At 47.7% G+C, this 20,772-nt stretch overlaps 1 protein-coding gene and 1 long non-coding RNA gene across 11 annotated transcripts in view; both read left to right on the top strand.

Moving 5' to 3' along the window:
* The first annotated feature begins 2,030 nt into the window (after positions 1-2,030).
* Positions 2,031-3,881, top strand: LOC113607465 (uncharacterized). The gene is made up of 2 exons (XR_003427957.1): positions 2,031-2,804; positions 3,768-3,881. It is a non-coding gene; the product is annotated as an uncharacterized LOC113607465 (long non-coding RNA).
* A 4,907-nt stretch (positions 3,882-8,788) lies between these two features.
* The window catches only part of TRAPPC10 (trafficking protein particle complex subunit 10), a 91,653-nt gene continuing 79,669 nt past the window's right edge, over positions 8,789-20,772 (top strand). For 7 of the 10 annotated variants that reach the window (XM_027082178.1, XM_027082087.1, XM_027081906.1 and 4 more), the window contains exon 1: positions 8,821-9,041. In XM_027082178.1, the coding sequence (XP_026937979.1) occupies positions 8,975-9,041 (67 nt within the window). In that variant the 5' untranslated portion in view covers positions 8,821-8,974. Of the gene's footprint in view, positions 9,042-20,772 lie in introns of all 10 variants that reach the window. The other 3 variants (XM_027082559.1, XM_027082475.1, XM_027081997.1) reach the window with 2 other exon arrangements.

Below are 20,772 nucleotides of genomic sequence, written 5' to 3'. Positions count from 1 at the left end.
TTACTTTTTCCAAAGTGCCAGATTATTTCTTTCTACAGCTTTCTATTTTCTCACTTCTTTTGTCTTTATTAACTCCTTCCTTTTTTTTTTAAACATCTTTATTGGAGTATAATTGCTTTACAATGGTGTTAGTTTCTGCTGTATAACAAAGTGAATCAGCTATACATGTACATATATCCCCATATTCCCTCCCTCTTGCGTCTCCCTCCCACCTTCCCTATCCCTCACCTCTAGGTTTCTCTAATGATTAGTGCTGCTGAGCATCCTTTCATGTGTTTGTTGGCATTCTGTATACCTTCTTTGGTAACTCCTTCCTTCTCTCCTATCAGTTATTTTTGTTTTTCATTTACTAATCTTTTAATTCAGTGATGAATTCATTTGTTTTCATTCTTCCTCTTTTAAAAATTGATATATTTGAATTTAAGGCGATGTGTTTTCCATGAAGCACTGCTCACAGGTCCTAACATGTAGTGCTTTCATTATCTTTGATTTTTAGGAATTGTGCAGTTGGCTTTATATTTGCCCTTTGACCCAAGTTGTTTAGGAAAAAATGTGTAGATTTCCAAGTAGGATGCATTTTCTGTTTCCTTATTTTGTTATCAATTTCTGGTGTTATTGCATTATGATCAGAAAATCTTGTATTTTCCTACAGTTTGGAAAGTTACTGAGGTTTTCTCCGTGGCTAAGTGTACGGTCGGCATTTGTGAATGTTCCAGGGCCACGTGGAGAGGTGGTGCCTGTCCCTGTAGCTATGCTGGAAATGCCTCCCTCACGTCCGCCTTACTGATCATCTTGTTGGGCTGTGAATATGGTTGCTTTTGCACTGGTTCTGCCACGGACTAAGAGGCAGAGTCAACGCCCCTCTTACCAACAGAGCCAGCCTTTCTCTGTGTCTCCCGACATGAGGATGTGTCTTCTGGCGGGTATTTTTTGGCCATGCCACGGCATGTGGGATCTTAGTTCCCTGACCAGGGATGGAACCTGTGCCCCCTGGAGTGGAAGCGTGGAGTCTTAACCACTGGACTGCCAGGGAAGTCCCTGAAGCTGTATCTTAAACAACCGTCTACTCCTTTCCTCCATGCAGTAGCCTTGAAGAAAGAACATGCCCTGTCTGAGGTTTCTGGGAGGACAGCGTATCTTCCTTCGCCCTTGCCATCTTATCTGGCTGCCTGGGTCTGTAGAAATCTCTGCAAAGGAAGGGCAGGGGCAAGGAGGAGCCGGGGGTCAGAGGTGGCCGCTGGGCCTGGGGAAGCAGCCCTGGGGCCCAGACGGCAGCAAGGACCCCAGAGACAACAGCGAGCCCCTCGTTCAGAAAACCTACCTGGGGCCTCTGTGCCAGCTGTGGCAAGAGCAGGGCAGACAGACACTGACAATCTCACCACCGACACTGTGTGGGCCCAGCTCTGTCGCCTTCTGTCACCTTTGTTCTGGAGCTCCTGGCCTGTCCGGTCAGGGACAGCTGGCAGAGACATGAGGGCGGCCAGGCCATGCCAACTGCCAGGCCTCCTTCAGGGCCATGGTCCTCAAATATTGCTTCCACATTCATTAAAGGATTCAAGGGGAAAAAGCGTTTTCTATTTATTAAGTACTCTTGATGTTCAAAACAAAGCATTTGGGGACTTCCCTGGTGGTCCAGTGGTTAGGACTCCGTGCTTCCACTGCTGCGGGCATGGGTTCAATCCCTGGTCGGGGAATTGAGATCCCACAAGCTGCAAGGCCAAAAAAAAATTTTTTTTGAAATAAAAAAACAAAGCATTCATTACGCGTGATTTTTCTGAGCCAGCCAAGTTCCTGGTCAGCACTGCTTTTCAGTGACCAGGCCATGGATGCGTCTATCTCAGACTTTAGGGCAGCACGCCTCCTTCATGACACGGATCAGGCTGCGTCTTAGGTCAGGTCGGGTGTGAGCCAGACTTGGTGCAGGTGGGTTTTCTTTGTCGGTGGCCCCAGAAAGAGGAGGAAGAGCGTGGGGGAGGGGGGCAAGGACCAGGCGCGCAACGGTGACTGTCGTTGAGCTCACTATCTCCGTGGGCTCAACCCGCCACCAGGCCTGCTTGGGAGCCGTGCACCCCACACTGTGAGGTTTGCACATTGATCCCCCAACTCATTGAGGGAGGGCCTGATGGTGTCGGTTTCCCACCACTTCCTGCTCAGGCTGCACTGGAGGCCCCAGCGGGTCCTGGAGGCGGGACCCTACCCGTGCCAGGGCTGCCCAGCTGCAGTTGAATCAGAGCGAGCTGCGGGCATGGGGCCTGGGGCACTCTACGTGGCTGCTGGAGTCTGAGTCACCACGCAGGCCACTGTGAGCGGAGGATTATGGGGGAAGAGACACACCCGGAGATCTGGGTTAGCTGACCCCGCCCTTCCTGCTTATGCCCGTGGAGCTTGGTGTCGTTGGAGGCTGGCATTCTGGGCGGCTCAGCCTTCCCACCCACCACTCTCTTCTGCCCCCGGCCCCCGGTATTAGGTGTGCCAGTAGCTGGCACAAGAGCCACGAGCCCTGCTCCCACAGCTGACTTCTGCCACCGGGGAGGAGGGCGGCCCCCTGGTGGAGCAGGTGGAGGGAGGCCGTGTGGGGCCCTCCTGCACGGCGGTCATTCCTGCCCCTGCCTTCTGTCCGCATCCGGCAGGGACCCAGGTGAGGGACCCAGGGAGGTTTGGGCATGGAAAGGCCTCTTGGGGGATAACCTCAGCTTGAAAGGAGAGGGCGAGAATCCAGCCTGTCAGAAAGCCAAGAAAGAAGCAACTGAGCTAAAAATAGGAGCATTGAACAGAATGTCCGGAAATGCCATCCACAGTGCCAGGTTTGATTTCATTGTTGCTAATTATTTAAGTCACATTATGCAGAATAAAACCTGGGAAGAGGATACTGTGTCTAGACAAACAAATGTGGAAAGTGATGCACAAAGCCAGTAACAGTGAACAGTGACCTGAGCCCATTATTGAGACTACGAGGAGGGCAGGTGGGCTGGGGCTTCCGCCCGGTTTGTCCCCCAGCTCTGCCCTTTAACCCGCTGTGCCTCGGGTCCTCCCGGATAAAATGGGATGAGGTGAGGCGCCACCTCCCGGAGCTGTGGCTTCTGGGAGCTCCCGAGCGCACTCACCGTGTTCCTGGAGAGGCCCAGCACCAGGGGCTGTTCTCTGAGCTGCCACGGGGTGAGCACTTCCTCTGTCTGTTCCTCTACTTCCCCATCTGTGAAATGGAGATAGGAATACCTGTCTCAAAGGTTCTGAGGGAATTAATTGCGTAGCACACATATTTTGGAGGGGAAAATTCTATCACGATCCCTGCTTTCAGCTGAGAAAATTGAGGCTCAGGAAAAGGAAAGAAAACCAAGTATCCTGCTCAGAATCAGCTACCTAGCCAACGGTGCAGTGCGGCTCTGTTCTTTTTTGTATACAGTCGGGCTCCTTACAGACAAGTGGAAATGCAGATAAGGTGGAAAAAGGGCGAAGTCACCGCCAGGGCAAGACAGTTGGATGCATTTCCATCCAATCTCTTTTGAAATAGTTTTTCTTTCTTTGTTTTTTTTTTTTTACTTTTATGTAGTGGTGATCATATCACACCTTCATGTTTGTTAAAGACTTTTTTTTTTTTAGTTTTTTAAAAGCCAATGTTTATTCCTTTTAAAAGGCTCCAGAGACTTTAAAAAGGTCCAAAGGCCTTAAAGATATCCAGGTTTCAGATGATAACAGGCAGGCACTGACTGTCGGTTTCTCTGTTGCTAAAGCCTCAGTTTCAACCTGTTTAATTCTATCCCTCCAAGATTCTTCCAGCTGGGGAGTGGCGGATTCCTCCGACTTTCAGCGTACTTCATCAAAGGTACCACGCCAATAAGGAGGGGAAAAACAGTGCTAGTAGCAATCATCGTCATGGCAAGGAAGAAAGTTTTATGATCCAGGAATCCACTTTAACAATCAACATTAGGGCTTCCCTGGTGGCGCAGTGGTTGAGAGTCCGCCTGCCGATGCAGGGGACACGGGTTTGTGCCCCGGTCTGGGAAGATCCCACATGCTGTGGAGCGGGGGGGCCCATGACCCATGGCCGCTGAGCCTGCGGGAGAAGCCACAACAGTGAGAGGCCCACGTACCACAAAAAACAAAAACATCAACATTATACGATTTTCCAGACTATCATAAACACCTTCTAAACACTATTTTGATGGTGACATAATTGTTCATCAAATAAACACAGCATAATTTATATAACATAGTCATTATTATTTATTTTCACTGTTTTCAATTTTTGGCTACTGCCAACAACGCTGCCACGTGTGTTTTTATCCATAAAGGTTTGGGAGAGACTGTTTCCTTAAAGAGATCTAGAAATGGAATTGTTGGGTCAGAGGATGAAAGGGTGCTACTGCTGTTTAAAAAGGTGGCATCTCAGAGAATCCACCAAGGCAGAGAAGCCACTGTCCAGGTGTGCTGGGCTGCTTGCTTTCCCACACCCTCACCTTCCTCAGCCTCCCCCCACCCCCAACCAAGTTTTTATTAATTTAGTAGAAAAAAATTTATATGGCACTTCCTCTATGACTCATGAGGGAGATTATTTCTCCACATAATCATTACTACTCCTATTTCCCTTTTGTGGACTATTTGCTCCCCTGAGGCTACCATTTAGGGAAGGCTTGGTTAAATGTAAGGAAACACCTGCCCCAGAGGCTCAGGCCCACTCTGCCTTGCCCTGCCGAGCGCTGCCCGTGGCGATGTTCCTGAACATCTGGTGAGCGAAGGAGGTGCGGTTAGAGGAGCTGGCATGCTGTGGAACGGTAAAAGCAATACACAGTGTACCTGGTGGATTCTTTGGAAACTCGTGTGTTACATCTTGCAAGTCGGTTGAGTTTATCAAACTTCTATTTTGAGACTGTGTAGATTCATACGCAGTTGTATGTAGAGCTCCCATGCACCCTTTATGTAATAGGGAAAAACAAACCTGACTTCATACTGGATCTTTCTTTTACTTTAATCTTTATGTTCTACTGCTTTTGCCACAAGTTAATCAGTAGAAGGATGTTGCCTATAACTTAAGGTAAACATAATGGCCCATCTCTGGGAACCCTGCCTCCCATGCATGAGCTTAAGCTAAAATACCTTTTCTTCAGTTCACCAGAAACACCCTGACCAGGCCCACCTGTAAATGGCTGCAGGAAAGCAGAAATTGACACATCCCTTCCGGGAGTCTGGCTGGAACCAGGAAATATTTGCAACAACTTAGGGCCTTTATAACTTTACCTCCTCACCTCCCCCTCTTTGCTCTATTAAAGAAACTAGCATCCAAACCTGGGCAAGACGGTTCTTTGGGACACTAGTCCATCCTCTCCTCTGTCTGCTGGCTTTCCCAATAAAGTCGCTATTCCTGCCCCAACACCTCATCCCTCGATTTATTGGCCTGTGTGTGGCAAGCAGTACAAGCTTGGACCTGGTAACATTTACCCAGGTTCCCCCAGTGGCAGCGTCCGGCAAAACTCTAGCGCAGTATCACATCCAGATGCCGACACTGGTGCCGTCCAGACTCACGACATTCCATGCACACAGGTCCCTCCTGCTGCCCTTTTACAGACGCATCCACTCCCTCGTTACCCCCACATGCCCCTTACCCCTTGGCAACCAATAAACTGTTCTCCACATCTATAATTTTGTCATTTCAAGACTGTTCCATAAATGGAATCATATAATATATAACCTTTGGGGGTTAGAGTTTTTTCTTTTTTCTTCTTTTAAAAAAAATATTGGCTGCGTTGGGTCTTCATTGCTGCGCGCGGGCTTCCTCTAGTTGCGGTGAGCGGGGGCTCCTCTTCGTTGCGGTGCATGGGCTTCTCATCACAGTGGCTTCTCTTGTTGCAGAGCACGGGCTCTCGGTGCGCGGGCTTTGTAGCTGCAGCATGCAGGCTCAGTAGTTGCGGCATGCGGGTAAGTAGTTGTGGCTCGCGGGCTTAGTTGCTCCGCAGCATGTGGGATCTTCCCAGACCAGGGATCGAACCCATGTCCCCTGCATTGGCAGGCGGATTCTTAACCACTGCGCCACTAGGGAAGTCCTAGAGTTTTTTCGTTCAGCATAATTCTGTCAAGATCCATCCAGGTGGTTGTGTGTATCAGTAGTTCAGTCTTTTTCGTTGCCGCGTGGTCTTTCACAGTACCGATGGACCACACATTGTTTAACCAAAGGACACCTGGGTGGTTTCCAGTTTCAGCTACAGTAATCAACCTGCTGTGAGCATGTGCTGGCCCACCTTCGGTTTTGGCACAGCCCTCTGTGGAGAGGGCCTGAGCAGAGGGGCAGAGCAAGCCCAGGGCGGTGTGTCCTTAGACAACGCATCTGCAGTATCCCAATACATAATTGAACAGGCGCTCTGCAGCCTGAAGACAATGTAATGGGCTACCAGGAAAGAGCATTTGGGCTCAAGTTCCAGCAACCTTTAAAAAAACAAATGCTGTCTCAGCAGAAAAGGATCTGAAAGAAAGAAGAATGGACATCGATGAATAGAAATAGCATCATTTTCACCAATATTGAAAGGAATTGCTAAGCCAGTATGTATGCTGAATTCAAGCATTTTCTAAATTCCCATGTGAAAAAAATAAATCTCTGATAGGTCTGCTTGGGGGAAAAATAGCCCAGGAGCCCCCTTACTGCCCTTGAGCCAGAGTGTTGCCTGGGATAGAGCGCAAGATCTTCGATCTCCCCTTCCCTCCACCCAGAAAGAAAATTCTTCCAAGCAAGAGTTGGCCAGTGGGGCCAGGCCACAGCATTGCCGTGAAGGAAGAATTGTTAGTGTCTGTCTTCTCAGAGTCTCTCTGGACTTAGTTCTCTGTTAGAATAGACTAAAGACGTGGAGACCTGGCCTTGGAGTCTACATTTGGTATCTTCTGTTTCGTATTTTATTTTTGTTATTTGAGTAGATGTAAAGTGATATGTCGTTGTCACTTTTTTTTTTTTTTTTTTTTGCGGTACACGGGCCTCTCACTGCCGTGGCCTCTCCCACCGTGGAGCACAGGCTCCAGACGCACAGGCCCAGCGGCCACGGCTCACGGGCCCAGCCACTTCGCGGCATGTGGGATCCTCCCGGACCAGGGCACGAACCCGCGTCCCCTGCATCGGCAGGCAGACTCTCAACCACTGCGCCACCGGGGAAGCCCCTCTTTGTCACTTTAATTTGTGCTTCCCGGATACCTAATGGATGCTGAGCATCTTTTCATGTGATAACTGCCCGTTCGTGGCTGTCCTCTCTCTCTTTTACCTTTTATTATTTTTGTATTTTGGCCTCACCGCGTGGCACGCGGGATCTAGTTCCCTCACCAGGGATTGAACCTCTGCCCCCTGCATTGGGAGCGTGAAGTCTTAACCACTGGACCGCCGGGGAAGTCCCTCTTTGTAGGTATTCTACTGAGGTTTTCCTGAGTCTCTCGATTTGTAAGTCAAGAATTCAATGCTTTCCATCAGACTTGTGGATTTCTGCCCTCTTCTCACTGTCTTCCTGGTAAGCCCTGTGGAACCTTATCCAGTGAGTGCTGAGCACAGCTGAGGCCGAGCCTTACGCTGAGCCCCACGCACACTTCTGGCTCTCATCCGTACCTCCTGCTCTGCCGCCCTGCCTCACAGGCTCCAGCTGTCCTAGACCCTGACCTCTGCCTGCTCACCCAGCCTCCAAGCACAGTGCCGCACTGTGCACACGCATTTAGCAGCTGTGTTCACACTCAAACTGTTTCACATACATTTACCTTATTTCATTTGCAAAAGTTTCCCCAAACCTACTTTCCTTGCGTAAGAAATGTACATGCAGTTAAAGTAAGGTTTTATTTTGTGGCATTCCCAGAAGGTGCCTACTCCGTGGAAGGCCCTGTGTGGCTGGGTATTGGGGGTGGGGACACGAGTAAAAGGCAGCCCCTAGTTCAAGAATTTTACAGCGTCACGGAGACAGGAAACTAGTGTTGTGGCAATGCAGAGAAAGGTGGTTGCTTCCAACCGCGGGGCAGAGTTTGTGGCAGTCGGCCTCCCAGGTGCGCCTTGAGGAGGACAGTGGTGCCGGAGAGTCTAGGTTGTATTGAGAAGGTATATAATCTTGTTCTACTTCATGGCAGCAATATTACTTCATAAAACCAATGTAACGACAAACACAAGACCAAGAGTGTTGCAAGGGGTAACTGCCATTCGCTCAGTGGTGGGAATTAACCCGGTGTCCTAATGATTCCCCCGAGGCATCAGGCCTCTGGTAGAAATAACAATGCTAGGCTACGGGCGGCAACCCACACAGGTGAGAAATGGACACGCTCGTGTCCACTTGTTGATGTCGGTGACTCCCGGGGTCCATGTGTCGGTGTCAGCGACCCCCAGGTGGTCCCCCTGTCCGGATGTCTGAGACCCCCGGCTGGTCCCCGTGTCCGCACGCGGCTGTCAGCGACCCCCGGGTGGTTCCACGGGCTCCGGGTCAGCGACCCCCGGGGCCGTCCTCGACGTCGGGCACTCCTGCGGGCGATGCTTGTGGGCGCCCCGCTGCGAGTACCGGCTGCCCTCCCCACGCCAGCCCTGTCCGCCCGAGAGCGCCGGCCTGGGGGGCGGTTCCCGGCCGTCCAGTCCCTACGGTAAGGGACCCACGCGGGACCCACAGCGGCCCACGTCCGGCCCGCGCGGATTTCGGCCCCGAGACGCGAAGGATACCTCCGCCGACACTCGCGCAGCCTGGATCGCCTTTCCGCCTTTCGTCGGAGGACCGAGTCCGCTCGGCGGAAAGGCCTCCCCTTTAAGGCGCGCGCCCCGGAAGCGGTACCACCGCGCGCCGGCACCGGAAGCGGGTGCGGCCGGCGGGCGGCGACGGCGGGCGGCCGGCGACTGCGGGCGGCCGGCTAGGGAGCTACCTCGAGCGGCCGGGCGGGCGTCGCTGTCGCGGTTGCGGCGCCGCTTAGGCTCGGGCTGGCCCGGCGCGGCCTCGGGCTGCCCATGGGGCGCAGGAGGCCGGGCCGGTGACGCCGGACGCCCATGGACGCCCCTGAGGAGCCGGTGCCGCCGGTGATCTACACCATGGAGAACAAGCCCATCGTCACCTGTGAGTGCCCGGCGGCGCGGGAGGGGGCGGCAGCCGCGGCGTGCAGCCCGGCCCAGGTCGCCGGCCCCTCGGCCCCCGCTGCCCGGCCCCCGCGCTCCCGGCCGGGCCGCTTCCTGGAATGGAGGTGTGGCCGGGGCGGCGGCTGCGGCGGGGCCCTGACCCCGCGGGCGACCTCCGACCTCCCCGGGGCCGACCTCGTATCTCTCTCTCCTGGAGGCGACCTCTGACCTCCTCAGGGACGCTCTTCTGGTTGTCCGGCTGCAGTTGGACAGCGCCTGGGGCGCGCCCCGAGGGGGCGCCGCTGTGCGCCCCGTCCGGCTGCAGGCTCGGCAGCTTGCCCCGCTCGGGCCGGTTCTTCCCGGCGGGGACGGTCTCCTCCAGGCGCACTGTTTCCTCCGGTCCCGCAGAGGGTCTCCCGGCTCTGCGAGCGTGGACGAAGTTTGCGTGCGGTTGTCGTGTTTGTTAGGAGACGGGGGTTTGTACTCAGTAACGTGTGAAGTAGTGGAAGACTTAGGAGCCCCGTCGGCCGTGCCCAGCTGCACTTGCCTGGGCACAGCGGCTCTGCCGGGCCGGGACCGCGAACCAGGGCTCTTCCCCGCAGGCCGCTCAGGCACTTCCGAGACGCTGGCACAGAGCAGAAACCCATTTCACAGATGAGGCTGCGAAGGTTCGATGAGCTCATCCACGCTCTGGACCACTGGACTGGTGCCTCTTCATTTTGAGTGTCGGGTTTTTTTTTTGGCGCCACATTTACTCATCCACAAAGGAATTGTTTTTCTGTTACAGAAAAATTTCCTCTAACTTTTACAACCATAACTTCGGAATTAAATACTTTCAAAAACACTAAGCTTATGGAAAGTGTTGAAACGTTGGCTGACATTTTGATGACTTGCAGACAGGTGTTTCAGACTATTAGGATTTTTGACCTCTGACAGTGTTCTTATCTTCAGTTAATTTTTTCAGATGGTGTTCCACACTTTGAAAGGAAGCACTCTTTCTACAGCAACATCCAGGCAGGCACTTAGCCCTTAGTAGATGGTTCTGTAGGTCTTGAGCCTTCTCTTGTTTCTTTCTCTCTTTCTTTTACTCTCCTTGTATGCTTTCTCTTGTCAGATCCCTGAGAAATTGTATATTTAAAGTTGAAGTCTGTTGCTTTATCTTTAGCTGATACACTTTCTCAGGGAAAGGGACGGTGTCACATCTAAATTTGGACACTTGCATAGTTCGAAGCTGTTTTCTCTTTTCACCAGGACAGCTGCAGGTCTTGCTCAAGACTGCACTTTAGTCGAGGGAACAGGTGTGTGTAGAGCTGATCTGGAGGCCCTGCGGTTAATTCCCAGGTGCCTTCTGTACCCTCGGGGAAGAGGAGCCAGGCTGGAGTGGTCTTCCTGTTAGGTTTCAGTGTCTTCCAGACGCTGGAGACTCCTCCCCATGTGCCCTGCACACTGAGTGCTGGATCAGTATTGCCTGTAGAAACATTAACAAGTCTAATTATATCTCATACATACCCCTTAGCTTACATCTCATAGCAGTGTTTCTATGGGCGTTATGTAAATACATATCTGAAGAGAAAGTTAGCCTTGGGTTGGGTTCAACCTTGACTAAACAGGTAAATCGTTACCCTAGTAGTGTTTGAGATGTGGGTCTAGTGTTTAGTTTCATACGCGCATGCATGACAGACAGCTAAAGGATAGTTTCCTTTCCTACAGATTTATTGTAAAAGCTATGTTGGTGGAGGTTTTTCCGGTGTTTAAAACTGTTGTCTGTACTGATGGTATCTCTGTTTTAAAAGGCACAACCATTCATTCATTGGAATCTCAGCAAAGAAAGTGGCTTCAGTAAACTTTCAGAGAAAGTTACCTTAAAAATTTAAAAAGATCCCTTTAAAAGTTAAAGACTTTTTAAGTTTTAGGAAGGCTGACTTCATTTTGGTGTGTCTGGGACTGAAGCTGCGGTAAAGCACTTGCTGTCCTGGTTTCACGTTATACTTTATTTTGTTCCATTCTTTCAGCTGCACATGTGTTGAAGGGAGCCGCTAGTGTAAGCAATGTAGGCAAAGGTAGTAGGAAAATTGCTTTAAAAAAATCCATCTGGAGGCTCTGCTGTTGTGTACATAGCTCCTTTAGTATGCAGCATTTTAGTTTTCAAAAGTCTGTTTAATACTTTTCCAGCCATTGCACCCTGAGGAGGTCTGTGTGTGTTCATTGTAAAATGAGAGCAGAGTTTGTGCTCGTTTTCAATTTTTTTCATAGGATTTAGAACGTTTTACTTTGAGTGAAAGCGAATTGTGCATCAGCCTTTCTGAGAAGAATGTAGAATGTTACCAGTTCAGGTAAATTTAGGAACTGTTCATTTGTGGCCATGAGAAGAGTGGAAGGTCCCCAGAGGTTAGGGGTAAACAGAATACATCATTCCTTGAAAACCTTGCTAAATTATTTTAATAATATTCTGAAGATACCTAAGAGTTTTAATGGCCTTTAGTCCGTAATTAAAATTTCCCGAAGCTGCTGCCTGACTGCCTCTGGTACAGAGTGACTACCTCTGTGGAGGATCTGCTTAGACTCCAGGCCTGGTGAAGCTTCTGAATACTGGAGGATGTGTCTGAAATGCACAGGGGTGTCCACCGCGCAGTCTGCGGTACTAGTGGTGTGATGACATTGGGCGATGAATCACCTGGTCATAGCAATGTGAATACCTGTAGTATAACTGACTAATCATGAAAGATGCACAGTGAAACAAACAAATCCGGCAGATCCATTTGATCTAAATTTAAGTTAGAGCTTAGATTTTTTTTTTTCAACCACTGGATCAGTTCTCTGCTTTGGAATAAAGACTGAGGTTTCTGACCCAAGGGTATGTTAGGAAAGAGATGTTCCTTTCCCAGCCATCTCATTTAGCAGACAAAGCTATTATAATTCCACTGATTTGTGGCTTTTCTTTATTGGCTGTTGGCATCCTACCTAAGATAGCACATAACTATCGACGTGGAATTGTGTAGTATCTGAAAAACAATAGTGTTCATTTGAATGATCTGTTCTCACCCAGTCACATCGGATGGTGCTGCTTTAATTTTTCTCAATCTCTATATTTAGGGTTCCGGATCTGACATGAATTTTCAAAGGGGGGAAAAGGCAACAAAACTGAGCAGATCCGTAATGCTTTTTACCTGGTTGGGTTTTGGGTTTTCCCCCCTGTAGGTTAAAGTTTTTAAATTTGTACATTGCAATTTTCTATCAAGCGTGAAAGTATGGTGCTTGTGATTTAACCACTCTCAATTTCATTGCCAGAAAAGTAACTTAAAATGCCCTCTTTTTAAACTGATACACATAAATGCAGGTCTTGGTCCATATTGAATCCTTAAGCCAGTAGGGAATCAGCTATTGAGAAGTGGCAGAAACATTTCTCCTTAGGAAACCGCAGTTCCATGGGGTGTATTTGGAGGGCAGGGACTAAGGCATTAGTATCCGTACTTCCTCTGATTTAGAAATCACTTCAGACTTCCCTCGTGGTCCAGTGGTTAAGAATCCGTCTGCCAGTTCAGGGGACACAGGTTCGATCTCTGGTCCGGGAAGATCCCACGTGGTGCAGAGCAACTAAGTCCGTGCGCCACAACTACTGAGCCTGCGCTCTAGAGTCCAGGAGCCACAACTACTGAGCCCACATGCTTAGAGCCCATGCTCCGCAACAAGAGAAGCCACCACAGTGAGAAGCCCGTGCACCGCAACGAAGAGTAGCCCCCGTTCGCTGCAACTAGAGAAAGCCCGCGTTTAGCAACGAAGACCCAACACAGCCAAAAATAAAAATAAATAAATAAATATTTAAAAAAAGAAGAAGAAGAAGAAGAAGAAATCGCTTCTACCTGTGCGTGGTTAGAAACAGGCAGGACTTACTGTGTGACTACTTCCTCGTCTGTGAAATAGGGACAGGGATGGTACCAGTCTCAGAGGGTTGACGTGGGGATTGAATGAGTATGTGTAAAGCACTCGGAAGAGTGATGGGTGTGCAGAAAGAATGTCAGCTACTCAGGAGAGACTTCTCAGTTTTCTCTGTTCACGGTGGTCTTAGTGTCTTCAGTAATTTTTTCATGGCACCTCTAGGCTGAAAAGAATATTTAATAATTCATTTATTAAGTAGTTAGGTTCAAATAATTTTATTAAGTATTATGTCCTAACAGTAGTTATTTGAAAAAAAAATACACATAAATTGGAGGAAAATTTTTGTTTCATTCTTAGGTATAACCACAATAACATTAGGGACGGCCACACCTGTTGGGCGCTGCGCAGCTTCTCTAGCCTGGGAATCCGGTTGGACGCCGCTGCTTTGTTTATTTGACTGTGGAGGGGGTGATTCTTGGCCTTTTATTACAGCAGTTACCCTGTTTTGTGATGATAATGATGGCATTGAAAGAGCTGTAGCACGAGGTAGTATTGAAACTGATGAACTCAGCTGGGGCCTGGGACATCTTCAGTATTGCTGTTTCCCCTCAAAAATTTGGAACACCCCTTGGGCCCTCTCTGGGTTTGCTGCGGTACCCTGAGCACCTGGGCACGCATTTGGGAACCCATGTTACTAGTATGTTAGCCCAACTCTAGGGTGGATTCAATTGAACCAATAATTCAGAAGTGAAAAGCTTCCTTTTCCACGTGAACGTCAGCTCGTGTGCCTGATTTACAAGATGTGTTTCTGAAGAGTTTCTAGTAAAGTTTGGTTTATGCAAATGAGACTCAGGGGTCTGATTTTTTTTTTTTTATTTAAGCACTGATGAATCTCTGAAGTAATCAAGCATGGCAGACATAACACATGAGCCGGTCTTTCCCTAGTAAGGAACTGACAGCATGGTGGTTGGTCCACACAACAGGAGGTAGGAAAGGCCACCTTGGTTACCTTTTATTGAAAAGACCAGTGACTTACTGAAGAATTTTTTGTCTAAAAAAACTTTTTTGCCAGTACGGAGTGGAGTCTCTTTTCACGTGGATTGCACAACTTGGCGCGTGGTCTCCCAGGGGCTCCCTGTTGATCTCGGGGCCCTCTGCTCTGGCCTGGGGGCTTCGGATCTAGATGACAGACCATGGGAGGGGGACTGCGCAGCCTCAGATTCTCCTGATCACCCCTCTCTCTCACAGTCTCCCTGCTGGCGTTTGCCCACAGCCTCCTGGGCTTTCTCTCCTCCCTTTATATCACCTTTCCTCCTGTCCTTTCCTCCCTTCTGCCCCTGCCTTCAGTCAAATCGTTCCTTTGGAACTGCTCTTAACGTGAATTTTAAATGTATTCACAGTATTTTGCACTTAGAGAATATTTGGTTTTTAAATTTAAAATTGATGACCTTGTAGTCATTCCCAACTTCTTTTTTTCTGTCACAACCAACATTCAGTCTACCAGCAAATAGCATTCTGTCTTTGAATTGATCTAGAATTCAGCCCCTTTTCCCCACCTTCACTGCTGCTCCCCCAAACCCCAGCCCCCTTCATCTCTCCCTGGGACCCCAGCAGCCTCCCAGCTGGCCACGCCATTTCCAGCCTGGCCCTTGAAGCTCGTTCTCTCTGGGGTTGAAGGCAGTCTCTCTAAGAAAGAAGTACAGCATGTAATTCCTCTGCTCAGGACCCTCCAGGGGCCACCCACCTTCTCAGCATAATATTCCCAGACCTTCCCATGGGCTCTGAGACCCTCTGCGGCCTACCGCCCCCTGGCCCCAACACTGGCCTCCTGGCTGTGCCTTTGACCACTTGGTCCCTACAGCCCCTGTTCCCGTGGTGCCCTCATTGCTTTCCTGACCTGCTGGGTGCTTCCCTCCCGCTCCCTGGGCTGCTCATGTGCCACTTCCCAGGCCTGCTTAGGGTTTGGCATCGCGTCGACTTTATTCAGTCTTATTGGCTCAGCACCCGCGTGATAGAACATTTGTTTTTTCATGGTTGCTTGTTTCTCTTCACCCCTAACCCAGGCTGCCCTCACACTGGAATGTGAGGTTCAGAATTGCGGGAACTTTATCTGTTATGATCACTGCTGTGTTTCTGGCACCTGGACGGTGCTGAGCACGTAGTTGGTGCTCAGTGCATATTTGTTGAAGAAATCAAATCAATAAATGAGTAAACACTACTGTAAAGGGGAAACTGTGTTATATGTCATTGAATGCTTCCATAAGGTAGGCGCTTTTGATGGTGTAAAGTTATTTTCTTTAAGTACATGTCTTCATCAAGATCATTTTGTTAGAATTTGAATCCTGATTACTCAGACTTGTTTTTAGGTAAACTGCTATGCACTTAGTTTTTTTTTTTTTTCTTTTTGATACTGGGACATTCTCTGTTTGGAGTTTTTGAATTGAGGAAATACATGTTAATCCAGGAAAAGCAAAGCTCAGTGGTATGGTAGGGACCATAATCTTTGACGTGGTCCTTCGGAGTTGTGTTCAGATATGTTTTCTTTACTATAAGTCAGTAGAAATTTAGCTATGACCAAAACAAAGCATTCTCAGGTCGATGATTCAGCTTCTGCTGTGGAACATTTAGGATTGAGGGACTGTCAACCTGACATTTGGATGAAGCCTTGAAAGAAGATATAGCTGTAACTCTTCGAAAAGAAACTTTAACCTTAAATGTGTATAAATAAAAGCAGGAATACATTTTCATTATAAAGAATGGAATCTAGAAGTGTAATTGCTGGGTCAGAAGGGGGGAGCAGTTTACATTTTGAAACCTGCCCCTGAATCACCCTGTGAAAAAGCTGTCCTCTGAGATATACTCTGCCCCACTGGATGGGAGTCATCTTTTTAATCTTTGCCAGTCTGATGGATGACTTTTTCTGAACAGCTTTATTAAGAGCTCTAATCTCCATACTATAAAATTAATATCCATTGTACATGTACAGTCCTCTGACTGTTAGTAAATATTCAGAGTGGTGCAGCTATCACCGTAATTCAGTTCTAGAACATTTCCATCACCCCAAGAACTTGTTAGCAGTCAATCTCTGCTCCTATCCCCAGGCCTAGGCAGCCACTAATTTGCTTTCTGTCCCTATAAATTTGCGTTTTATAGACATTTCAAAGAAGTGAATCACATAATATGCTGTCTTCTGTCCGGCTTCTTTCACTCTGCAGTTTCTGAGGTTCATCCGTGTTGCACCAACTATAATTTGCTCCTTTTTTATTGCTGACTAGTATTCCACTGCGTGGATGGACCACGTCTGGTTTATCCATTCGCCAGTTGATGGACATTTGGATCGTTTCCAACTTTCTGTCATGAGTAATGCTGCTCTGTACATTTGCATGAGTTGTAAGGTTTCACTGTATTTTCTTAATATATGTCCTTTATCAGATAGATGATTTGCAAATGTTTGGTCCTGATCTTTGGTTGTCTTTCAGTTAATGTATCTTGAAGTACAAACATTTTAAATTTCGATGAATCCAGTTACCAGTTTTTTTTTTTTCCTATGGATTGTACTTTCAATATCATACCTAAGAACTCTTTGCCCAGCCCAAGGCCATCAGAGTTGTTTTGGTGTTATATACCTGACAATTAGTGAGGTTCTTTTTATGTGTTTACTCGTGCTTGGACCTCTTCTGAATTGCCTGTTCATCTGGGTTTACTTTGACATATGAGAAGTGTGGCCAAAAACATACCTAAAAGATGAATTGGTATAGCACTAGGAAAGATGTACATTCTATTTTTGTATTTTATACCATATGTATTAGTTTTCTAGGGCTGCTGTAACAAATTACCAGAAACTGGATGGCTTGAAACAACAGAAATTTATTCTCTCACCGTTCTGGAGACCAGAAGTTGAAAATCAGAGTATCAGCAAGGCTGTACTCCCTCCCAAGGCTTTTGTGGGGGGGGCGGGGTGGGAATCCTTTCTTGCCTCTTTCCAGCTCCCAGAAATCCTTGGCATTCCTTGGCTTGTAGCCACATCACTCCAGTCTCTTCCTTGTCTTCACACGGCTTTCTCTCTCCCTGGGTTTTCCCTTCTGTCTCTTGTCTGACCTGACAAGTGACCTATTGTCATTGGACTTAGGTCCCATCCATATATGATCTGGAATGATCTTATTTGAGAGCCTGAGCTTAATCACATCTGTAAAGACCCCTTTTCCAAATAAGGTTCATTCTCAGGTTCTGGGGTGTCAAGACGTGGACAGATCTTTTGGGCGCCCTGTTCAGCTCCTTCATTACAGTGTCTGCACTGGCATTCAGGTGCACGTCGGCCGGCATCCATCGTGTCTTTGGTTTTATATCACTTCTTCTGTCCTTGGAGGCTTGTCCTCATTGTGCTCCTGACCAAGGAGCAGTTCCCTGGTATCTGGAATTTTGGGCTTGAGATGTTGATACAAGGTGGGATGATCTCTTAGGAAAAGATGAACGTTTTCTGCAATCTCTCTTTCCCTCTTTTTTCCCCTAGGGAAATAAATGCTTTTGTATTCCTGCACAAGTGTTACATGATGTTTCATTCCTCAATATTATTTTAGGCCTTTGTTTGCAAAATTTTTAAAAAAGTGAGCAGAGAAATTATGAAGAAACTGACAGTAGGCTTAGAGGTTTGTTTCACCACGGAGTGGGATATGTTTGGAAGTTTTCTTATTTTTAACAGATCTGTTTAGTGTTTAGAAGGTGCTGCATAAGTTTCAGAGCTGAAATTTTAGGTAGAGCCTTGGAACTAACAATAACACCTGTGGTAACAATTTTTACCACATCTGTAGCTCACCGTTTGTAGGCACTCCTAGTCTGGCTGGGTCAGCCCAAAAGTTTCTAGGCATTGAGGTGCACAGTGGGAAGGGCCGTCAGGTCATTTTGAGGTTGAAGACCCGAGGGCCAATTTCGCTGTGCCTGACCAGGACCCCTCAGCGTCTGGGAGCGCGGCGAGGACCTGCAGCAAGGTGGCGCCTCCTCCGCCCCCACCACCTTACCTAGTGGTCGGGGCGTCAGACGCTGCCCACCCATACGGAAGGGGGGATTGTCCCTGAAATTACCCCTGAGAGAAAGCCTTTGCCAGAGAGTTAAGTAAGATAAAAATATCTCTTCCTTCAGTTCAGCAGTCGAAGAACTGAGTAGGGCAGCCGTACTGGAAAATTTTAGTGTAATCTTACTCATCCTAAAATTAAATTTATACTCTGAGAACTTGACAGCCAGCACCGTCATTGCATCTGCTGTAGGATATCCTGTCCTTTGGGGGCCCTGAATTGTCTAGTGTAGAACATGAGGGAGTTGGGCTAGATTTGCTGTCAGCGAAGGTGTACTCAGCATCTCTTCTGTGCCAGGCGCTGTTGCAGGTGCTTGGGTTACACCTGTGAGCAAAGACCCCAGCCCTCTTAGAGCTTACATTCCAGCAAGAGGAGATAGACAGTGTACATACATAGTAAATTATGTAATGTAATAGGTGATACGTGCTAGGCCAAAAAGGAGAAAGAGAAAAGGGTAAGAGAAATGGCAGAAGTGTTAACATTTCAAACTTTTTATTACAAAAACTTGCAAATATGTAAAAAGAAATAGAATTGTGTGAAGAAACCTTACAAACCTATCGCTCAACTTCAACAATTGAATGAATGTCAATCTTGCTTCTTTATACCCCCTTCCAATCCTATGTTATTTTGAAGCAAATCTCAGGCATCACACATTTATCGGTAAATGTATGTGTTACGGACTGAATATTTGTGCCCGCCCAAATTCATATAGTGAAGCCCAAGCCCCTAATGTGGTGGTCTTTCTGGGAGGTCATCAGGGTTGGCTTGGGTCATGAGGGTGGGTACCTTATGGTGGGGTCACTGACCTCATAAGAAGAGGAGAGATTGGGGGGCACTTGCGCTCTGCAAGTCAGGAAGGAGAGCCCTCCCTGGGAACACAGTCAGGCACCTTGCACTCCAGCCTCCAGAACGCGGAGGAAAACAATTGTGTTGTTTAAGCCACTCCATCTGGGGTGTTTTGTCATGGCAGCCTGAGCTAAGACAGTATGATCTCTAAAAGACAAGGACTTCTAAAAAACATAACTGCAAAACTTTTATGGCATCTAAATAAAACAATTCCTTAGTATCAAATATTCAGCGTTTACGTTTCCAACATGTCTGAAATGTCTTTTTTTTTAAAATTCTTTGAATTATTTAGTATCCAAATAAGGTTTTGAGATAAATGTCTTGTCTCTCCTGCAATCTTGATTTCCCCCCCATCCCTCTTTTGTTCCTTGCAGCTTCTTGAAGAGCCCAGGGGGTGTGTCTTGTGGTCCCCTGCCTGGACTGTGCCAGCTGTGTCCTGTGGTGTCCTTGAACCATCCTCTGTCCTCTGTTTCCTGTAGGGTGTCAGAGCCCGAGTCTGGGTCAGAATGCAGTTTGGATTTTTCTGGCAAGACTTGCACAGGTGGTGGTGTGTTCTTCTGTCAGCAGGCGCAATAATGTCTGGTGGTCTCTCTTTTCGTGATGTTAGCAGATATTTATTCTCACATCATTAATTCCCTAAGGGTTGCAAAACCGTGCTATTTATTCTAATTTTACCGTTTCTTCATTTATTATCTGAAAGATTTCTGTAAAGAGTGTGTATTTGTACACACACACACGCACACGCACACACATTTGTTTATGTTATTCGGTTACCCAGTGGTATAGTTTGTGTAGGAAAGGCAGACCAAATGCTTGATTCTTCTTTACATAACTTCCCAAAATGAGTTAGTTCACTAGTATTCTTCATTGGTGATCAATTAGCTTTTACTTATTTTTATTTTATTTTTGTCGTATCATTATGAACTTAAGGATTTAAACACACTTGGTTGGTTTCAGTCCATCGCACTTGTTATCCTTACTGATGGGCAGGCTCCCTCTTTGCCAGCGGGCTTGTGAGTGTAGGAATCTTTGTTAGTTTCCTTGCTCTCTGGTATGATGCAATGTTCCAGACTCATTTTGTGCATTTCCTGTCCTGGACCTGGAGTAGCCATTCTCCAGGGAGCCCTGATTCCTTCTAGTGGGAGATGGTATTCGGAGACCCCAGTCTGTGTGCTTGGGCTTCTAGTTGCTGCTGGGCTTTTTCAGGGGGCAGAGCTAGGAATTTAAAGGCGGAAGCACATCCTGAGTTCACTTTGATCTTTTCAATTCAAATTCAGGACTTCAGGGTTTTATTTAACCGCTCTTTCCTCTATATTTGCTTTCTTCCTGCTCTTTTATATTTTCTTTCTTCCAGTTTTCAGGGATGCTTGGGGATGATAGTGTTAGAGCAAGGTCCTCAGACTGGATCAGAATCCAGTGGAGCGCTCGTTGGAACCTGAGGCAAGGCCCCACCGCAGAGTTTCTGACTGAGCAGGTATGGGGTGGGGCCTGGGAAGCAGCACTTGTAACAAACACCCAGACGGTGCTGGCGCTGCAGCTCCAGGGAACTGCTTACTGCACCTTCCACAGCCTCTGAATAACACTTTAACTCTGCCGTCAACAATGTGACTCGTGAAGATAGACTTAAAACTTTCTTAGTGGTTCTCTGTGGCGTTTGGATATGTTACCCCACTAGGAATGAATAGTCAAATTTCTACTAACTGCACATATATTTAATAACCTCATTTGTTTTATTTTTTCCTGATATTTTTAGGGAAAGCTTTTTTAAAGTTTAATTTATTTTATAATTATATAAAATACTTACATGCTTCCAAAGGCAAATCTACCAATACGATACATTTAAAACAATCTAGCGTATACCCCTGTCCTCTCTACCGTATCCCTGCCCTTACCTAAATAGTCTCCTTCTATAGGAGACATTCATACATATTTGTATTTCCC

The sequence above is a fragment of the Aethalodelphis obliquidens genome, unplaced genomic scaffold, assembly GCF_003676395.1.
Source record: "Aethalodelphis obliquidens isolate GAN/ISIS:26980383/991018 unplaced genomic scaffold, ASM367639v1 scaffold1, whole genome shotgun sequence".
In the NCBI taxonomy this organism is placed as follows: Eukaryota; Metazoa; Chordata; class Mammalia; order Artiodactyla; family Delphinidae; genus Aethalodelphis; species Aethalodelphis obliquidens.
This window is presented reverse-complemented; position numbering and strand designations above follow the sequence as displayed.